Raw genomic sequence first — 18,211 nt, 5'->3', positions numbered from 1 at the left:
GGACAGAAGCGGGCGGAAGGCCCTCCGGTGCTCCAACACAGGCTGGGCTGGCTGCACAGGTAACAAGAGTCTCTTTCTGACGATCATGTGTGTCCACACATAGACACAGACACACAGAGGTGGACGTGTGGCCGCGCCGCTCCCTGCCTGGTGGAACTGGCCAGTCTGCACAGAACGGCGGAGCCAGGCCTGGGAAGGATAAGACGTCAAGGAACCAGGGAAGGGGAGGCCGGAACTGACAAGGAACAATGTTGAAACGGGAGGAAGGAAAGAAAGGAGAAGGTGCAGCACCTGGCTAAGTGGGGAGCCCTGAATCCAGGTGTCCCTGAGGCAGGTACAGGCCCCGGCTGCGTTAATTCACGCCTGGCCTTTTTGCTTACGGCATTTCGAGTTAGAGTCTATTGTTGACAATCCAAAGAGTTGCTGTTCCGGCTGTACAAAAGGAAAAGCGCCTCCAAAATCACATTACTATCTAAGAAACTAAGGAAACCAAAGTCAATTTTCATATTAACTCAAGGAATGGGTCTTTCTCAAAGAAGCTATTCAAATAAAAGTATTTATTTTTATAAATGTTTTCTCCAGCCAGTTTATCTCTAATTGCACTTAAGAAACAGAAAAACATCTGCATTTGATCTTGTGTCAAGTATAAAAGAATACCCAGTAGCTTCCATTTCTTATTTTAGGTTATTACCATTAATTTATATTCTCTTGATATAAAAATATTTTTAAAAAAATCCCAAACACACAAACAAGCAACAAACCTACCAACAGATACTTATGAACACAAACACGACCAATACTGCACATTAGGGAGGGTGGGAACGGTATTTCTGGGTGGTTTAATGGTGAAAGGCAGCAGGCACTGTAAGAAAAAAGTTCAGAGAGCATGATTATCCTCGTTTTTAGCACAGGATAACCTCCCAGTTCACGGTACACGTTTCACAATATTAAAAAAAAAACTACCTTGTTTACTTGATTAAAACCAGGGGAAAAGGATGATTTTACGGGGAGCAACGACTTGCAAGAAGCGCCCTGGCGACGATGCTCTGACCAGTCGTGGGTTGGGGGCAGCTTCAAAGTCTGACCCAGAGGCAATGGGACAAGCTGCCAGATCTTTACCGCTGAGGTACCGAGAACTGACATGGAACTTTGAAAACGTGCGGCCCCGTCTGTTTGCTGTGCTCTAACGATGTTCCACTTGGGGGAGGCGTGCTCCTTCCCCGTCGCGTGTTGGGTCCCTCTCGGCTCAGTGAAACGGCCGTCCTCGCTTGTGTCTGGACCTCAGATGACCGGCTGAGCGACGCAGTGCTTTCCTTTCCTGCCGGTGCAGTTTCTCAGCCTCCTGTTGCTTCTTCTGCTGTTCAGACTAAAAGAGAAAATGACATGAGAGGGAACGAGAAAGAAAACTCCAGCACCCCTCTTTGGATGACCAACAGCACAACCACTCATCCCAGCCCTGCCTGAGGAAGGCAGCCCCGGGGCCCCAGGGCACTCGGTTTGGTGACCAGACTGCTCTGCAAACGCTGCCCAGCGGAAGCAGCTGCACAAGGGCCCACTTTTATGGTCACTGTACAGCAGGACATTAGAAACCCCTGGGCAACAGAGGTGCCCCGACAGACCAGGCTGAGCTACAAGGGATGAGACTGGCTTTTCAACCAACACACAATGCTGCCGGGACGGTTCAAAAGGGAAGGTCGCTTACAAAAGAGCCACCTTCAGAAGATGCTACTGCTCACAAAATGGCATCGACTTCTCTTACAGAACTGTTTTTTATTTATGAGCCAGAACCATTAGTTTATTCACACTGTCTTACAAACAAAACAAAAAAATACTTGTGTGTACTAAAAGTGTGTTGTAACCCATCCACGATTAAGCAGTTGCCGGAACTGGGTCCAAAGAATTTCTGGCTGTTACCACAAAATGAAATTCTCCTCAAAAGCCAGATATCTGCTACCATTCAACACTGATAAAGGCCCGGACAAGTCACAAGTTCACGGCTGGAATGATCTCCTAGGCTCTCGGGCCTGACTACTTAAAAGCATTGCTCTCCACACTCATTTCCTCAGGCAGGAGCTGGACCTCCTCCCCACCCTACGTCTCACTACTCGCAGCCGAAATTCTTAAAAGAGAATATCGACACAAAGCCACAATGGAGGTAAGAGCTGAGTAGTTTTAAAAAGATAGTTGATAGTCTTGATAATATACACTGAATATAAAGCTCAACAAATAGTCTCAGCTGGCGGAAGTGCACGGAGAGCCAACGGGGAAAAGATGTCAGGGGCACAAGTTGAAACGGTGAAAACGGCCTCCTTACCGATGCCTATGGAGTCTGCTTGACGGTGATCTGCGTGTGATCTAAATGGAGACAGCTTTACCTGAAAAGCTTCTTACACTCGGAATACAAAACTTCTCAGGGGTGGGGGAGGGGAAATCAGAGGAAGGTGGTCAAAAGTCCAAACTTCCGGTTACAGGATAAGTAAGTATGAGGGACGCAAGGTACAGCAAGATGACTAGCTAACACTGCCAGAGGGCATACAGCACAGTCATTTAGAAAGCAAATCCTAAGAGTTTCATCAGAGAAAAACATTTTTCTTCTGTTTTTGTTTTTTTTCTTTTTATTTTATCTACATGAGATGATGGATGCCAACTAAAAAAAATTTAAACAGACATTTCTCCAAAGAAGATATACACATGGCCAAGAAGCACACGAAAGGATGCTTGCTCTACGTCATTAGTCATCAGGAAGATGCAAACCTAAACCACAATAAGCTACCACCTCACATCCACTAGGATGACTACAATAAAAAAGACAGACAACTGCTGGTAAGGATGTGGAAAAAATGGAACTTTCATGCACTGCTGGTGGGAATGCAAATGGTTTAGTCGTGTTGGAAAACAGTCTGGCAATTCCTCAAAAAATTACAGTTATCGGATGATTCAGCCATCCCACTGCTAGGTATAAGCTCCAGAGAAATGAAAACATATGTCCATGCAAAACACATCCATGAGAAAACATGTATCTGCATTTTCATAGCAGCATTATTCATAATAGCAAAAAAGGCGAAACAACCCAAATGCCCATTAATAGGTGGATGAGTAAGCAAAAAATACAACACACAATGATGTATTACTCAGTCTTAAAGAGGAATGAAGTTCTGATACGTGCTATAACATGGATTAACCTTGAAAACATAGTGAGCGAAAGATGCCAGTCACGAAAGAAAATACTACATGATTCCACTTATGTGACGTGTCCAACTAGGCAAATCCATAGAGACAGAAAGTACATTAGCAATTGCCTAGGGCTGGGGAAATGGGGGTGGTGGGGTTAATTGCTCAAGGTTATGGGGTTTCCTTTTGGGGTGGTGAGGATGTGCTACAATTAGAGACTGAGGTGATTACACTGCTTAGCGAATATACCAGAAACCTTGAATTGTATACTTTAAAAGAGTGAATTTTATGATATGTGAACTATTCCCTCAATTTAAAAAAAGAGCCAGAGGTACAGTCTTTGTCTTTCTCTCCCCCTGGGTCACAATATATATTAAGGGAGATCTACCGAATGAGAAGACATATTTAAAAAATAAAACCACATAGTTTTACTCATCAGCTAACAGGAAATACTGAAGAAGCCCCTTTCCCCTGTACCGTGTGCCAGGCATTATCAAACTGCCTGAAGGGCTGAGTCTTACAAACCCCTTAGGACAGGACCTGCTACTGACAGAGTAGTCCCGCCTTCTGAAACTACGGCTTCCGGGCAAGCTGGCTATCGCTGTCATAAAAGGATCAGCATTCACCAATCCCTGCTGTTCTTCAAAGTCCCTGTAAGTTTCAAGTGTTCTTTGATAGCCTTAGATGGTCAGGACTTCTGCTTCACAAGGCCACACCTCAGGAGGCATAGGGACCCTGAAAGCGCAGGGCCAGCTCTCAGGTCACCAAGGCCCTGCCTCCCTCAGGATACCAGGAAAATGCCCGGCCCGGCCAAAGTCAAGCCTGGTGCCCTCAACCAGGAGAGGCCGTGGCTGCAGGGCAAGTGCTCGACCAGGAGCACGGCCTCCTCAAATGGGGAAGGTTTGGGAAGGCAGGTCTGAGCTCAGGCACATACACAGCACGACTGGAAGCCAATTTTTCAGTTTTTGTGAAGTTTAAAATAACATTAAAAAACAACTTACCCTCTTTAATGTGAATGTCAATTGTTTGCTGCCAACTGTGGTGTCTGATACACTCAACGTCCCATTTTTGGCTTCAAGTTTCAACCGATCTTCTAGGGTTTTACTGTAAGAATTTTAAGAGAATGACACATTAATTAACATTATGTTTTGATTTACTATTTGAAACGAGTTTTAATTAGGATTGATGGCATGAAGAAAACTCTTTACACACGTGATCAAGACAGAAAATGGCATCTGTTTAACACAATCAATGGAAAGAATTAAGATCACTCAAACGGTCATTACTTATGCTCAACAGATACATAGAAAAACAATGGCTGTCAAAAACACCCACTAATTTAACGTTTTAAGTGGTGGTTCCAGATATTTCAGTGGTTGCTACTTATCTTAATCATACTTCTGAAGGCAAAATGCAAGAAGCAATATTTCTGAAGCCTCTAATTTACTGTAATGGGCAGGGGCCCTTATGCCTCTACAGCACTTTATACCTAAACCACGCAGAAGTTAGCTGGCTGAGTATTTTGGTGACTCACACCCTGTGCAAAGGAGTGAACACACATGTAGCACTTCAGGTCAAGCCACAGACAAGTACAGGAGGATTCCGACTTTTCCTTCACTTGGTCTCAGTTTCCCAACCACACTCATCACCCACAGTTGAGCAACATGAAACGTGAGTCTGTCTGACTGTACAGAGAGAACAAAAGCAATTCCGCTGAGGGTACATTCCATCTGATTCAGTCCTAGTCACTGCATTTTTCCAGGTGTCTTTCCTTCAACTTCTTACGGGAATGACTCTTTCTGACACACTTTACCCCACGTTTAAATTTCATTTAATTTCCTGATCATGTTTCCCAAACTTCTCTAGCGTCTCCTTAGACAACCTGTGTCCCTGTTAACAGTTGCTGTGCCCTGCAAGTCGCCGTCAGCTGCGTAATTAACACCATCCCACTGCCTTGCTCCAATCGAGACACTAAATTTGAATTCTGTACCAGTTATATAACGTTATAATACTGTTTTATTGTAAAATCAAAACATTGACCCTTTTTATTAATTTGGTTTAGAGGGAAAAAAACAGAATTAAGACTAACGACAGATACTTTCAGTAAGTTTTAATGGCAGCGCTAGTGTTTCCAGATTAGGCTAAAGCGACACCCTCATATCATCGTGATGAAACTGGGAGGGGGAGAGAGGAAGGAAAAAAAGGAAGCGTCTGGTTTTCTCTTCCACTCTGTTCCTTCCTCAAAATAAAGGAAATCCACTTCCCTTCCCAACCCTCCTCCTACAAACTTAAAATTGAATGTACCCCTTTAAAGTGAACACTCAAAAACTTAGATGAATAATAAAAAGGGAGAGAAGTATGTGATAGGGTCATCTTTTTCCTGAAATGCGAGCTCTGTAACTAATTACTGAGTAAAACACAGCTCCTAAATGATCCGTAAGACCAGGTGATGCTCCTTTCAAAGTTTGAAGCTAGTGTTTGATGTTCACACCATGACAGATCTATCTCTAGTTTATGACGACTATAATGTACTAAATATACCTTCTTTCTATAATTTGAGACATAAAGTGGTTAGCATAAAAGTGACACTCTTTTCTAAGCAATAATGTTATTAAGAAGCACTTTTAAAGTACTTTTCATCTTCAAAGTTCTTTACAGACTAACTAATTAATCCTTTCAACATCCCTGAGACAGAAGTATTTATCCTTTATAGATGGCAAAAAGGGAGGTAAGATATTAAATGACTTGCCCCAGGCCATGTAGGAATTCAAGTTTAAAACCAGGATTCCAATTTAAGAATTTCTGGTTTCCAGGCATGTGTCAGACCACACTTGATTTATAAAGTTTTGTTCAGGAAATGTGTCCATTAAGTATGCTAAACAACAAGCTTCCACATGACAAACTGAATTAAATTAAGACCTACTTTAGCCTTCTTCTTCTTCTTTTTTTTTTTTTTAGCAATTCAGAAGTGAAGTGTTAAACTGACTCTAGCATTGCGTGTGAATTGTGTTAGCCTAAGCAAATTCCCCAACCGGCTCATTTCTTTTCTGTTCTTTACAGAGCTATAAACTCTGGGTTTTAAGTTAACAGGGATTCTGAATAACTGTGGAGCCACGGAGACAACATCGTATACGGAAAACACTAATTTGGGAAGAAAAAGATTTTTCAAGTAAATTGTGGGAAATTACTACTCTTTGAAGAATGACCTATTTCCTCCATGATGGGGTATATAAATTCAGGTTTTCTCTCCATGTACTTTGGACGTGCACTTGTAAAAACTTGTTCTGTCTAGGCTACGTGGAGAGACAAGCCGCGTTTTAGAACGAGCCATGGCAGAGGATCAGACACAGGGAGCAAGTGTGGAGATTTCTACATTAAAGCCAATTCCACTTCCCACCCTTTGAAAGTCAGTTTACAGAATGTGGCTGCTAACCAGGAGTTCCACAGCCTACTTGCTACTTGAGTGTGAATTTAGTCAGAGAGGCTTTAAGAAGCAGACAGACGCTGCTGTAACAGAAGAACAAACTGCGGAAACCCACACTGCTCGGTCTTCCCAGCGTCTGGTCCAGGCTTGGTCGGCCTGTGTGGGGAGGCCGCACCCCCGCCTGCTCGCCCCGTCTTGCCCTCCCCCATCTGGCTTCTTTTCCCACCCAGGCTTCAGGTCTGCCGGCTTTTGGCTACTTTGCAACAGATAGTGAAGAATCATAGGGAAAAAACTGTCACTGTCACAACACGAACAAAAAAACCCCCCAAATTTGTGAGGACTGCTAAGAAGATAGACATGGGCTTCAGAAGGTTGAAAGTGAGAAGAATTACTTAGTACAGGATGGAGAGGGCATAGGGGAAGAATCTAAATGATCAGTAGGGCTACATTAAAACAAAAGAGAAAAATGGGCATAAACTGCGAGGGGAGAACTCAAATTAGATATTTATTAGAGGCCCCAGGACAGGTGAATGATTTACTTCTTTGAGGCTTTAAAATGTAAATGCACTAATAGTTCTTTAAAACTATTTAAAAATAATGCTCCTCAACTGCGAGTTTTTAAAGTCACTTTGCACGAAGATGGATGTAGGGGAGCGGAAGGTATACATAAAGGCATGTGCTTTAGTATAGCATTTAGACAGGTTAAATTAACTCAAAATAAAACAATCGCCCCTCCAGAATCTAAAGAAATGGAAAAGGGGACGGAGAAACAGAATCCACAGATAAATGGTGAATTTTAAATATTTTAAAACTTTATGTACTTTGTTTTAGATAAGGTATAACTTTGACAAATATTTACAAAATTCACTGTTCCCTTTATAGAAACAGTTTTAAAGCTGGGCAAGTCCAATCCAAGTGATCATCTAAATATAATACATGCAGTTTTAATGTGTTGTACTGAGTGCCTTGTGGTAACTCCCAGGATAAACATAAGGAGTCACTTTAGTTCCCTGAAAGATGATGGTTCAATGCTTCATCAAATAGTATTAAGATACTGCATGTTGAGGATTCACCAAAATAATCCAATTGCGACTAGAATTCAATAAGCAGTTTGTACCCAAATGCCAGCAAACTGCAGGCTATTCATATCAAAAGGTTATTAAAGGACAGAAGTTTTCTTTTAATCTCATATAAGTATTATCACTTATATAGCTCTTCTTCTCAAAAAAATGTTTAACTTGTAAGAATGTTTGAGTGCAGTGTATTAACGTAGCCATTATTTATTCACTAAAACCTAAATTTTCATTCCTTTTGTTTTTTACATTATATCCTGCTTCAACTCACAGGCAGAAAAAGAATGTCAGGGGGATTAGTCATGCCTCCCACCCCCAAATCATGGCCTCCGATTACCATGGTGACACTAAAAACAACTGCTCCCAGATTTTCCTGGTCAATGGGTGGGGGAAAAGGAGTTCTTCAGATCTTGAAAGGGTGCCTTCCTGAGTTGCCTGACACGCAGCCACGGCATAGCAGCTTCACGCTTCCCTACGGGCTTATCCAGGGCCGCTCCAGTCTAGGTGCTGAGTCAGAAGTCAGGGACGAAGGAAGGAAAGCAAGGCGAGAAGCGCAGATAATCTAACAAAGGAGTTCACTGCGCAGGACCAGACTACGAGAGCAAGCACTCGCCCTCTGCTTCTGAGCAGGACTCCCACCCAAGTACCTGAGAACAGCAGCTTGTGAAAAGGGAGGCCGCACACGCTGCGGGTGGGGATGGGCGACGGGCAGCCTCTGCGGGAAGCAGTCAGGCGGTCTCTCAGAAGGTTAAACATAACATTACCACATGACCAGCAATTCCACTCCTATCTATGTCTCCATGTATGTGGCTATTCTAGAATACCATTCTTTCTGGGCTCTCGATTTGCCTGCAAAAGGCTTAAAATTTCTGGCCGATTTTCCAAGTGATCTTTTAAATAATCAGGTAAACTGAGTAGGGGTAAACATAACTGAAATTCTAATTTGTAAAAATAACTTGCTGTTAAGAGGCAAAGAATGTTACCTCAATTACCACAGCACAAAAGACTCCACATCTAGGGCACAGACTAAGATAGGTATCTGTAGGTGAGGGAACCCGACGGGGAAGAAACAAGGACAGCAAGAGTGTGGCTTCTGTGGTGCAAGTGTTCTCCTAAGTATTTACCAACATTCCCGGGGCTGCACCCTGTATCTTACTGCCTGCAAACTATACCTCAACGAGCTGTTAAAAATAGTCACAATAGGGCCGGCCGAGTGGTGCGTTGGCTAGGAGTTGGCTTGGGACACCAGCTCTGAGCAGCAGGACCCCGGTTCGGATCCCACATGGGCCTGACGCTGCGCCCTCTACAGCTAAGATGGTGAACAACAGCTCGACCTGGAGCTGGGCTGCCGTGAGTCGCCAGCAACGGCGTAGGCTGCAGTGGGGCTGGCCGGCAGCTGGCTTGCGCTTTCGTGAGCTGCCGTTAGCGGCCGGCAGTCCAATGGCTGGCGAGTGACTGCCTCACCCGGGAAGAGTGCAATGATAATACCAACATGGGCCAGTGAGGTGACGTCCTCCACAACTAGACTGAAGAACAAAAGGACGGCAACTTGTCTGTTCCCCTTCCCCGATTCCCCAATGAAAATCTTAAAAAAAAAAAAAAAAGTCACAATAAAGCCCAGTGTGTTTCCCCTGAGGCCTGTGGTGCTTTCGTCACATCAACGCCAGAGACCAAAATGTCATCCTTGGGGCGACATGCCACCAAGGAAAGCCAGGCTCTGACAATGCAAGAGCTGCCTTACTCACTTCATCAGCTTCTGCTTCGTGGCAGAATCTTTGAAGCTTCTGAACTCTTCGCCGGCTTTGATCTCGTAAAACTGGGGCCTGAGGACCGTCTGCCGGTCCTCCCTGAGCTGTGCCTGCCGCTTCGCTCTTTCCTCCTGCTGGAGAAGTCTGCGCTGTTTCCTGACCTCTTCGACCCAGTCTTTTTCATCATCTGAACTCTCAGAACTTTCTGCATCACTTGGTTTTCCTTCCGGTTCTTCCTCCTCTTCCTGAAAATAAAAATAGTCAGAAACAGCTCCTTTCCCCCAACCAAACACTGACCCGTTATTTTCTTTTAAATAGCACTGCCCCTTCAGAGTACGTGACACCGCATGCATAGGAAAAATACGCCCTCGATTAAGTAAGGTATGCTCCTAAGCTGAAAGTCAAGCAAAAACTTCTCAAGTGTACTCAAAGACGCTTCTGACTTACACAGAAAACCTTACGTTAAGGAAACAGTAGTACATTCTACACAACACAAAACACGTTACTTTTTCATGATGTTCTTGTTGCTCTAAGAGTCTTAGTTTCTTCTTCCTTTTTTCACCAAGTTTTGAAACAAGTGGATTCAAAAGCCTAAATTCTTCACTCTCTTCATCCACTTGGAAGTCAGGGTTCTCAAACATAACTTTAAATCGATCATCAGTGAGAATATTAGGAAGATTCTGTAAGAAGAACATAAAAAGTTTAAGTTAATATATGAATAAAATCTGATAGGAAAGACGGCTTTCAAATATTTCACTCAATTATAAATTACTAAGCTGCATAAGGCATAACTTATTAAATTATGATGAGATTTCTATAGAATTAGTTTCCAGAACTTTCTAATTGCCCCTGGGTTGTACCTCTGACCCCCAAACAAATTCTATTAATCTATTTCATAGATTATATGTATTACTTGGCCATTACACATAATAAGCTAAGAACGAGCCTTTTTTGCTAACTTGGTGCTTAATATATTAGAAAGAATTTTCTTCAATTAACATTTTTAATGCAAAACCACTTTTTCAAGGAAATATATGTTTTTGAAACCTGGTTTTTAAAGCACAGCTACTATACTGAATTAAAATTAGTGAGTCTTTTTACTTCATATTCTAAAACTAGGGGAGGATGCACACGTCGATAATAAGTCAGGAATTATGATAACATGGTGGAGAGCTGGCAGTATAAGTTTACTGACTCCAACTGAATTACTTGGAAACATAAGGGATACTTCTATCCCTTATAGGACAGCCTCACCAATTTTTCCCCCTAGACCATTTAAATGTTATCAACAGATAGAGTGTAAAACTCTTGTCATTTTGATATAATAAAACTTTGCTATTGAGACCCATGTAGATAGCTCAGGACTGACACTAAATTCTTTTTATTTGTATCATTTTTGAACAGAAAGTTTTCTAGACTGTATTGTAAACTTACATGTTCACGCAAACAGATGGCAATCTTATACCAGGGTTCTCCTACTGTTTCTTGTCTGCTATAGGCTTGGACACCAGATAAATCAACCTACTTAATGTGGTTTGTAGAGTAAACAGCCTGAACAGGGGCTTGGAAAGCTAACCTGTTCGTGGTGGACTCTGGCTCTACTGAATGGACTTATTTTACTGACTATTTCTCTATTATTGAAAGTAAATAAGGCTGTAAGTAGTTGAGTTCTAATATTGTATAACAAGAGCTACATAAACAGTTGGCAAATCATGAGAGATTAAGGAACTTGGGCTGTTTACTACTTGTTGTACTTAAAATCTGATAAAACCTTAGCTAAAATTCTGTGATATTTGATTACATATTCTATGATATATTGAATACATATATATCAATATATCAAAAATGACTGAATATCACTTCCACGACAGATTTAGGTTCAACGAAGAAACAAAGACAGATAAGATCTAGTTCTTGATCCCAAGGCATTTGCTCACAATCTAATGAGATAGAAAACAAAACAAAACCCCAAGCTACAAGGCACCTTTTGAATAATGGTAAACAGAGTTGAAATGCTCTATGGGCTGAGGTAAAAAGTAATTCCAACAAGAAACATCTCAGAAGGGCTCACAGGGGAGGTGGCATCTGGGGCAAGGCCTGAGAAGTAGGTTTCAGCAGACAGAAACGTGAAGGGCATTTCCAGTCCACTGAGGAGTGGTGAATAGTCTGATGATGCAAGAATGATGATGAAACTTGAAAATGCATTTTTTGGTCAGGCCAGGTTGTAAGGGATTTTACAGGTAAGGGGGAAGGACTAGGGAAGAAGAGGAAGGAAGAAGAGGAGGAAAAAGATGCGAGAATCTCAGACGGCAAAGAGAACTGTGCTTCGAGAGCCCTCAGCAGCATGGTAGATGGTGGGCTGCTGGGAGAAGCCAGGGTCATGAGGGAGCTCGGAGGCCACTGTAGGAAACCAGGGGAAGAGACAGGGCCTGAATCAGGGCAGTGGGAATACACGGGTGGGAACAAACACTGCTTTAGGAAAGGATTACTGCGAGATACGTTTCTAAGTCAGAATTAATGGGTACAGCTATGGAGAAGCTGGTAAGAAGAGTGAACACAGGGTTAAAAATTTCTCTCAAGCGTCTAGCTTCAGCGACTAGAAAGCTGGTGATGCCATGAATTAGGGTCCATCATTGGAGATCATCAGAAAAAGAGGCATAGGGTGAAGTAAAAGGCAAGAAATTATGTTCCAAAAAAACCACGATGTCCTCCGGTAGGAGAGTAGATAAACTGTAGTGCGTAGAGACAATGGAATATTATTCAGTGCTAGAAAGAAATAAGCTATCAGCCATGAAAAGGCATGGAAGAAGCTTAAATGCACATTACTATGTAAAAGAAGCCAATCGGGAAAAGCTACATACTGTATGATTCCAACTGTATGACACGAAGGAAAAAGTAAGCCACTGGAGGCATAAAAAGACCAGTGGTTGCCCGGGGTTGGGGGGAGGGGTGAGTGGGGCACAGAGCATGTTTACAGCAGTGAAAATGCTCTGTATGATACCGGAATGGTGGACACCTGTCATTATACATTTGTCCAAACCTGTAGAAGGTACAGCAACAGTGAAGCCTAATGTAAAGTACAGGCTTTGGGTGACAACCATATGTCAGTGTAGATTCACCAACTGTAACAGATGCACCCTCTGGTGGGGGACGTGGATAGTGGGGAGGCTGTGCATGTGGGGGGCAGGGGTGTATGGGAAATCTCTGAACCTTGCCCTCAATTTTGCTATGAACCTAAAACTCCTCTAAAAAAAATTAAGTCTTTAGAAAAAAGAAATTACGTTCCACTTAAGACTGGCCAAGTCTGTGGTACAAGACTGAATGTCACCTGTGGTCTGAATGTCACCTGGATCCTGATGGACACCACGAGGTGCCTGGGAACAAGGCGAGGTCTCAGGTGAGGGGAGAGGGCTAAATTAGATACATTTTGGAGTTATGTGTAAATACAGGACAGGTGATATTGCCAAAGATCCAAATGTTTTCAAATGAATAGCTATTAACCTATTACATATTTTCAGGTAAAAAATAAAGAGAGCCCAAAGGGAAATTTTTTCCTTTCATCTTACTATATTTATTAAACAGCCATATTTAATAAATAACAGAGAAACATGTTTAAAAGAATACGCTGCTAGTACTCTTAAGTTTTTTTTCTTATTTTAAAACAAATAAATTGCTTTGCCTAAAGACAAGTATGCGTTGGATGAACAATTATAAAATAAAAACTCTTCTGACCCAGCTGTAAAAAATATTTTCCCTAGAGATTTTTTCCAGTCTAATTGCTTTCACAGCTGTCTTTAAAAAAAAGTAAAATAAGGTGTAGTTAGTGATGTTCTACAGTAGTTTACAAGTGTCTGGCTAGTGATCTGCCCTGTAAATACTCATGTACATACGCCAAACACTTGCCATGCAAATTTGGAAAACATCCTAAAGTATTGTTTATACCACAGCCCTAACTCAAAGAAGTTTATCTGTAGATCTGAGTAGGATGCTCATTAATATTTTGTCCCAACACAGTAACATGTATGAGGAGTGCTTGCCATATAAAACAAATGAATTCTTCTAATGCTATGATAGCTATGAAATTAAGCTGATCAGACTTCCGAGCAAAGGTGGTGGTTTGAACACAAGCATCTCATCCTAGGCTCTGCTAAAACGCCGCTAAAACAATAGAAAAGGAGCTTTAAAAAGACACAGACCCGTAAGGATGTGGAGGGTAGGAAAGGAAACAGAAGCAATGCAGCTTGGCAGAGAGAAAGGAAGGCCCAGTACCGGGCCTCTCCAACTGGGGCTTTTTCTTTGGGGGAAGGGACAGGGGGTGTCCGGCAGGGGCAGCAGCACCCTGAGGGCAAGGGACGCACCTGACCCTGAGAGGATGGCCTCTGCCCTCGCACTCCCAAGCCCTCTAAACTCGAGTTCTCAGAATGCTGGCAGTCGGGTGTCATTCTCCAAGCAGGAGAATCTGAGCAGCCAAGACAAAGGCCCAAAAGATGCTATTTGGAACATTCCCAAATAAACAGTTTGGCCAGGTCACCACAATCACTGATAAGCCTTGTCACCACCCAAAAGTTCCCACTCAGCTTTTAAAATCCTTCACTCTTAAATATGAACAAATGGCCACGGATCACAGCAGGGAAAGACTACTTAATGTTGTTGTTTTTTCCCCCCAAGAAAAGTTCCCAGCTGAAAAATGTCAGTTTCTGGATTGGAAGGGCCCGCCAAGCGGCCAGTGCTATGAGCTGGACTTCTGGGTGGAAGATGGCGCCCGGGCATGGTGCAGAGCCATCCGTGGGGAGCGTCCTCGGGCTCGTCCTCTCTCTTGCCTGAGTCTCTCATTTTGGAGGAGAAAATCCTAAGGCCCTTCCTGAGGGAAACAGGCACGTGAGGGTGATTTGCTGTTGCTGAGAACGTGTATGTTTGAAAATCTCTTCCCTATAACCTTACACGTGTCTGCGTTGGAAACGGCATCCCTTCAGTAAACTGAAGGTGCTGATAATTCTGTATCTAACACTGGGGTGAGGTGGAGTGAGGCCACCTGGGATGACGGCAGGGGACCAGGGTGTCCACGTCAACAGTCCAGGATGAGCAGAAAGGCGTAGGAGAGGCTTTTTCAGAAAATAAAATTTATGTAATTGGTCTTCATATAAATATCTTGAAATGAGATTTAGACAATGGGCAAAGAATTGAGGGCTAAGTAGTTGATAACTACAGAGGAAATAAATAAAAAGTCAATTAAGTCCAGTGAAGACAAGGGTTGTTCAGGAAGTGTCATCACAGATATTACACAGCTCTGACTGGATGTAAAAGAGCATGTGCACACTCGTAACAGCGTAAACGCTGACTACCGACCTATCGAGAGGCACAGCAGAACGGTGCTGGGAGGGAAGGTTATCAAAGACGGTGCCTGGCATGTAACAGTCAAGAAGTAGCACTCTGAGCAATATTAAGAGACATGGAGTTTTACTCCAAAAGCATCAGCTAAAGAGACAGAAGTGTTTGTCTCAGGAGAGCTGAAAATGGGGGAGGGAGAGGAAGTGGGAGGAAGAAGAGGACAAAGGGACAGCCAAGGTTCCTAACAAACCCTGGAGAAATACATAGTTTTAAAAACTGTGTGGGTACAACTGTAATAAAAAAACAAAAGCATAATTTTTAATTGGCAATAAAAAAAAGCTCTTCAAAGTATTTCGGATGTTAGAATCGATCTGATGCAACCCAGTGTCTATGCATGGTTGTATCTTTTTCCCGGAGAGATGAATTGTTGCTTTAATCTGAACTCTTAACGGTAGCCACTAATCCCCAAAGCTGTTGAGACACCTCTCCCATGGTTTTCAGGCCACAGACTACTCTTGGCCTGGGGATGTCATGCATGACAATACCTGACTGAGCTGCTGCAGAATCCAAGAGAAATAAATTCACACAAGACTTTAAGGCAATAGTGAAAAATTGGCAGAAACAGCCAACAGGCAGGAAATGACACTTGTAAGAAAAATGGTCCTAAGTGTTACTCAAAGCCTTACAAATCAAATGGACCATGAGTGCCACGCCTCTCCAAGCTGCCTGTGCACAGTGGGAGCTCAATACATATTTGTTGAAAGAATAAATGAATTAATTCTTAACTAGAATTAATATAAATTGCTAAGTTTGGATAAGGTCCAGATAATGCTTCTTGACATTATGCGGTGGGTCACTTTTCACTGTAGATCCAACAACAACTGAAAGGTAAACATCTTATTAGACCTTAATTATGTTAGCAGTAGTAGCAATATTTGGGAACAGATTTCACTGTCTGCCTCCATGAAATTTCAGTTAGAGCCAAAGCAGAACTTAACTGCACCACACTGACTTTCAAATCAGGAGTGATCAGAGCTATTAAAGCTCTTGAGGGTTTGAAGAGCTGAGTTCAAAGGCAAGACTAATGAACTGCTGATAGATTTAACAATTCTTTCAAGTATTTTTTACAATTCTAATGAAGGATTCTTTCCTTAATTTATGAATGGTTTTTAAGGTCTTCATTTTTAATTAGATAACACTGTTATACAACAAATCATATAAGCTTTGTCTAATAACAGCCTCAGATTTTTAGAAGACTATATTTAAATATTTAAGTATTTCTGAAAATAAACAGAGCTCTGACAGTAGGGCATGATTTGGGTCAGCAAGCCACCAAAAAGCAAACTAAGGGTGTATTTTACAAGTTCCACTTTCTAGCAGAATTTGTTTAGGTGACATAGCTACTACGATAGCACTTCTAGCCTCCAGCAGCTGGAGAGAAGCAGCTGTCTGATGAAGGAAGGTAAGAATTTCTACAGTTCTTCCTCCCGGCACTTGCAGTAGAAACAGTCCACAGTCTGATGATTCTTTACAGGATGATCCTATTAATGTTTCGACAAAAAGTTCAAAAGGCACAGGTTTTCCCATCGACTAATAAGATCACTCTGCATGTTTCCAGCTCCTGTCCTGCACCACCATGCACAGTGACGACCAGCTGTGCTACAAATCCTCTGGCTGCCCCAACACCAAGGAAAGGCTATGACAGAAAGGTGGGGGGGCGAGGAAAGGGGACTTCCCCACATCTTCATAAACATAAGGGCCTTTTAAAAAGGTGCCATTTGGCTTGTACAATGACATTATGAAGATGAAGTTACCTGCCGAGTCATCCTCAGGCTGGGCTAACAAGAAAGTCAATGTGAGTATCTGAGGAAAAAATCAACACTGTAGGATGCACCTGAAGATATACATTTCATGTAATGAAAATGGAACCATAAAAGCCACATACTTATTTACTTCAGGAAGGCTCCTAAAAATTAAGATTTAAATAATGTATAAAAGCACGTAATAGGCCTGGCAGAGAGGGTGCAGGAAGGATGAGGAAACAGAGGATAAGAAAAGGAGCAGAGAATACCAATCCATTTAGAAATCACAGCACCAAGAATGCCCCTCTCCTATCCTTGCTGAGGGTCACCCACAATGACACTAGTGAGCAAGAGGACCTGAAACAAGACCCTTCAGTGACAGTTTCTTGGCATCAGAATGGAACACAAATACTTATCTCACTTTCACACTGAGCTGGTTACAAACTAGAGAGAGCAGAGAAAGAATAAAGCAAACAAAAACCTCCTGAGAGCTCAGCACAGCTGGCCAAGGTTACAAGGGTCAGACATTTACTGAGACCCAGGTCCTGCAGGCTTCCGAGGAGAGATCGGGCCTCACGACTCCTAGTAAACAGCCAAGCCTTTGGGCACCTGCCTGCCTGAGCTAAGCAGACAAGGAAACAGCACTGGGGAGCCAGTCACAGGGGAGTCTTCACATAGCTGGGAAAATTAGAAAAGCCCCTCCTGACTTGACAATATCAGCTACATGAAGCCTTAACCTTTATGTATTTTATGACTGATCTTTGTCTGTTTTCACATTAGTAAAGGAAGGTAGGTAGCAGTTACATGGAAGTGTGCACATGCCCAATAATGCCACATCTAAATAAAAGTCTGTCACCTCTGGAATTATAAACAAACCTAGTTAGTACAAAGAAAAACAACAACCTAAATATTTACAGTAAATGGATTAACTATAATACATCCAGAAGATAGAATATGCAGCTGTCAAGAATATTTACAATAAATTTTTAATAAAACGGAGGCCACTTGTGTTATTTTATAGAACCAGCATAAAGATTTTGTATGCACAATAGTATCTTGCTATTCTGGCTCATAATTTTAAGAGGAATAAGACAAGAAAGAAATTCACTAAAATACTAACATTGCCTTTCTCTGGGTAGAATTATATGGGTGACCCCCTTATATTCTCTTCTGTTTTATAAGCTTCCCATATTGAGCATATACTATCTTATAAGCAGGAAAAAAGTAAATGTATTTTTAAAGTAAAAACAAAAAATAAAAAAGTTTTAAGTTACCATCAAAGAAGTGTAGAAACAATTTATCAATATTTTCTCTGCATTATAAAGTCTTACCTTAACTTTCTTTTTCCATGTAGATTTTTGCTTCTCTTCCTCCTCCTCAATTAATTTAAGTGCCAGCTCTTTGTTAACTTTTGGCAATTTCTAATAGAGGAAAACAAAAGCTGTATTATAATACCCACATTTTAGCTTTAAAAGTTAAAGCAAAGAACCAGACGAAAGTATTTCATATGCCAGTTTCCCCTTGCCAGCGCACACACAGTCACCCCTCTTAAAAACTTAATAAACAATCTGGAAAAAGGAAAAACCAGTCACCAGTCTTTTGTACTGAGGGGAGAGAGGGAGAGAGAGGGAGAGAGAGAGGGAGAGAGAGGGAGAGAGAGAGAGA

General features: G+C 42.2%; 1 protein-coding gene across 1 annotated transcript in view; it reads right to left on the bottom strand.

The window, feature by feature from the left end:
- Positions 1-540: 540 nt before the first annotated feature.
- Positions 541-18,211, bottom strand: part of NOL10 (nucleolar protein 10) — an 80,292-nt gene continuing 62,621 nt past the window's right edge. Inside the window, exons 17-21 of the mRNA XM_019650050.1 lie at positions 17,878-17,967; positions 9,923-10,096; positions 9,414-9,661; positions 4,173-4,275; positions 541-1,366 (exon numbers count right to left, since the gene is read on the bottom strand). Coding sequence (XP_019505595.1) covers positions 1,247-1,366; positions 4,173-4,275; positions 9,414-9,661; positions 9,923-10,096; positions 17,878-17,967 — 735 coding nt within the window. The 3' untranslated portion in view covers positions 541-1,246. The remainder of the gene's footprint in view (positions 1,367-4,172; positions 4,276-9,413; positions 9,662-9,922; positions 10,097-17,877; positions 17,968-18,211) is intronic.

The sequence above is a fragment of the Hipposideros armiger genome, unplaced genomic scaffold, assembly GCF_001890085.2.
Source record: "Hipposideros armiger isolate ML-2016 unplaced genomic scaffold, ASM189008v1 scaffold_137, whole genome shotgun sequence".
In the NCBI taxonomy this organism is placed as follows: Eukaryota; Metazoa; Chordata; class Mammalia; order Chiroptera; family Hipposideridae; genus Hipposideros; species Hipposideros armiger.
The sequence above is the reverse complement of the archived record's forward strand: the minus strand, read 5'-3'. Positions and strand labels throughout refer to the sequence as shown.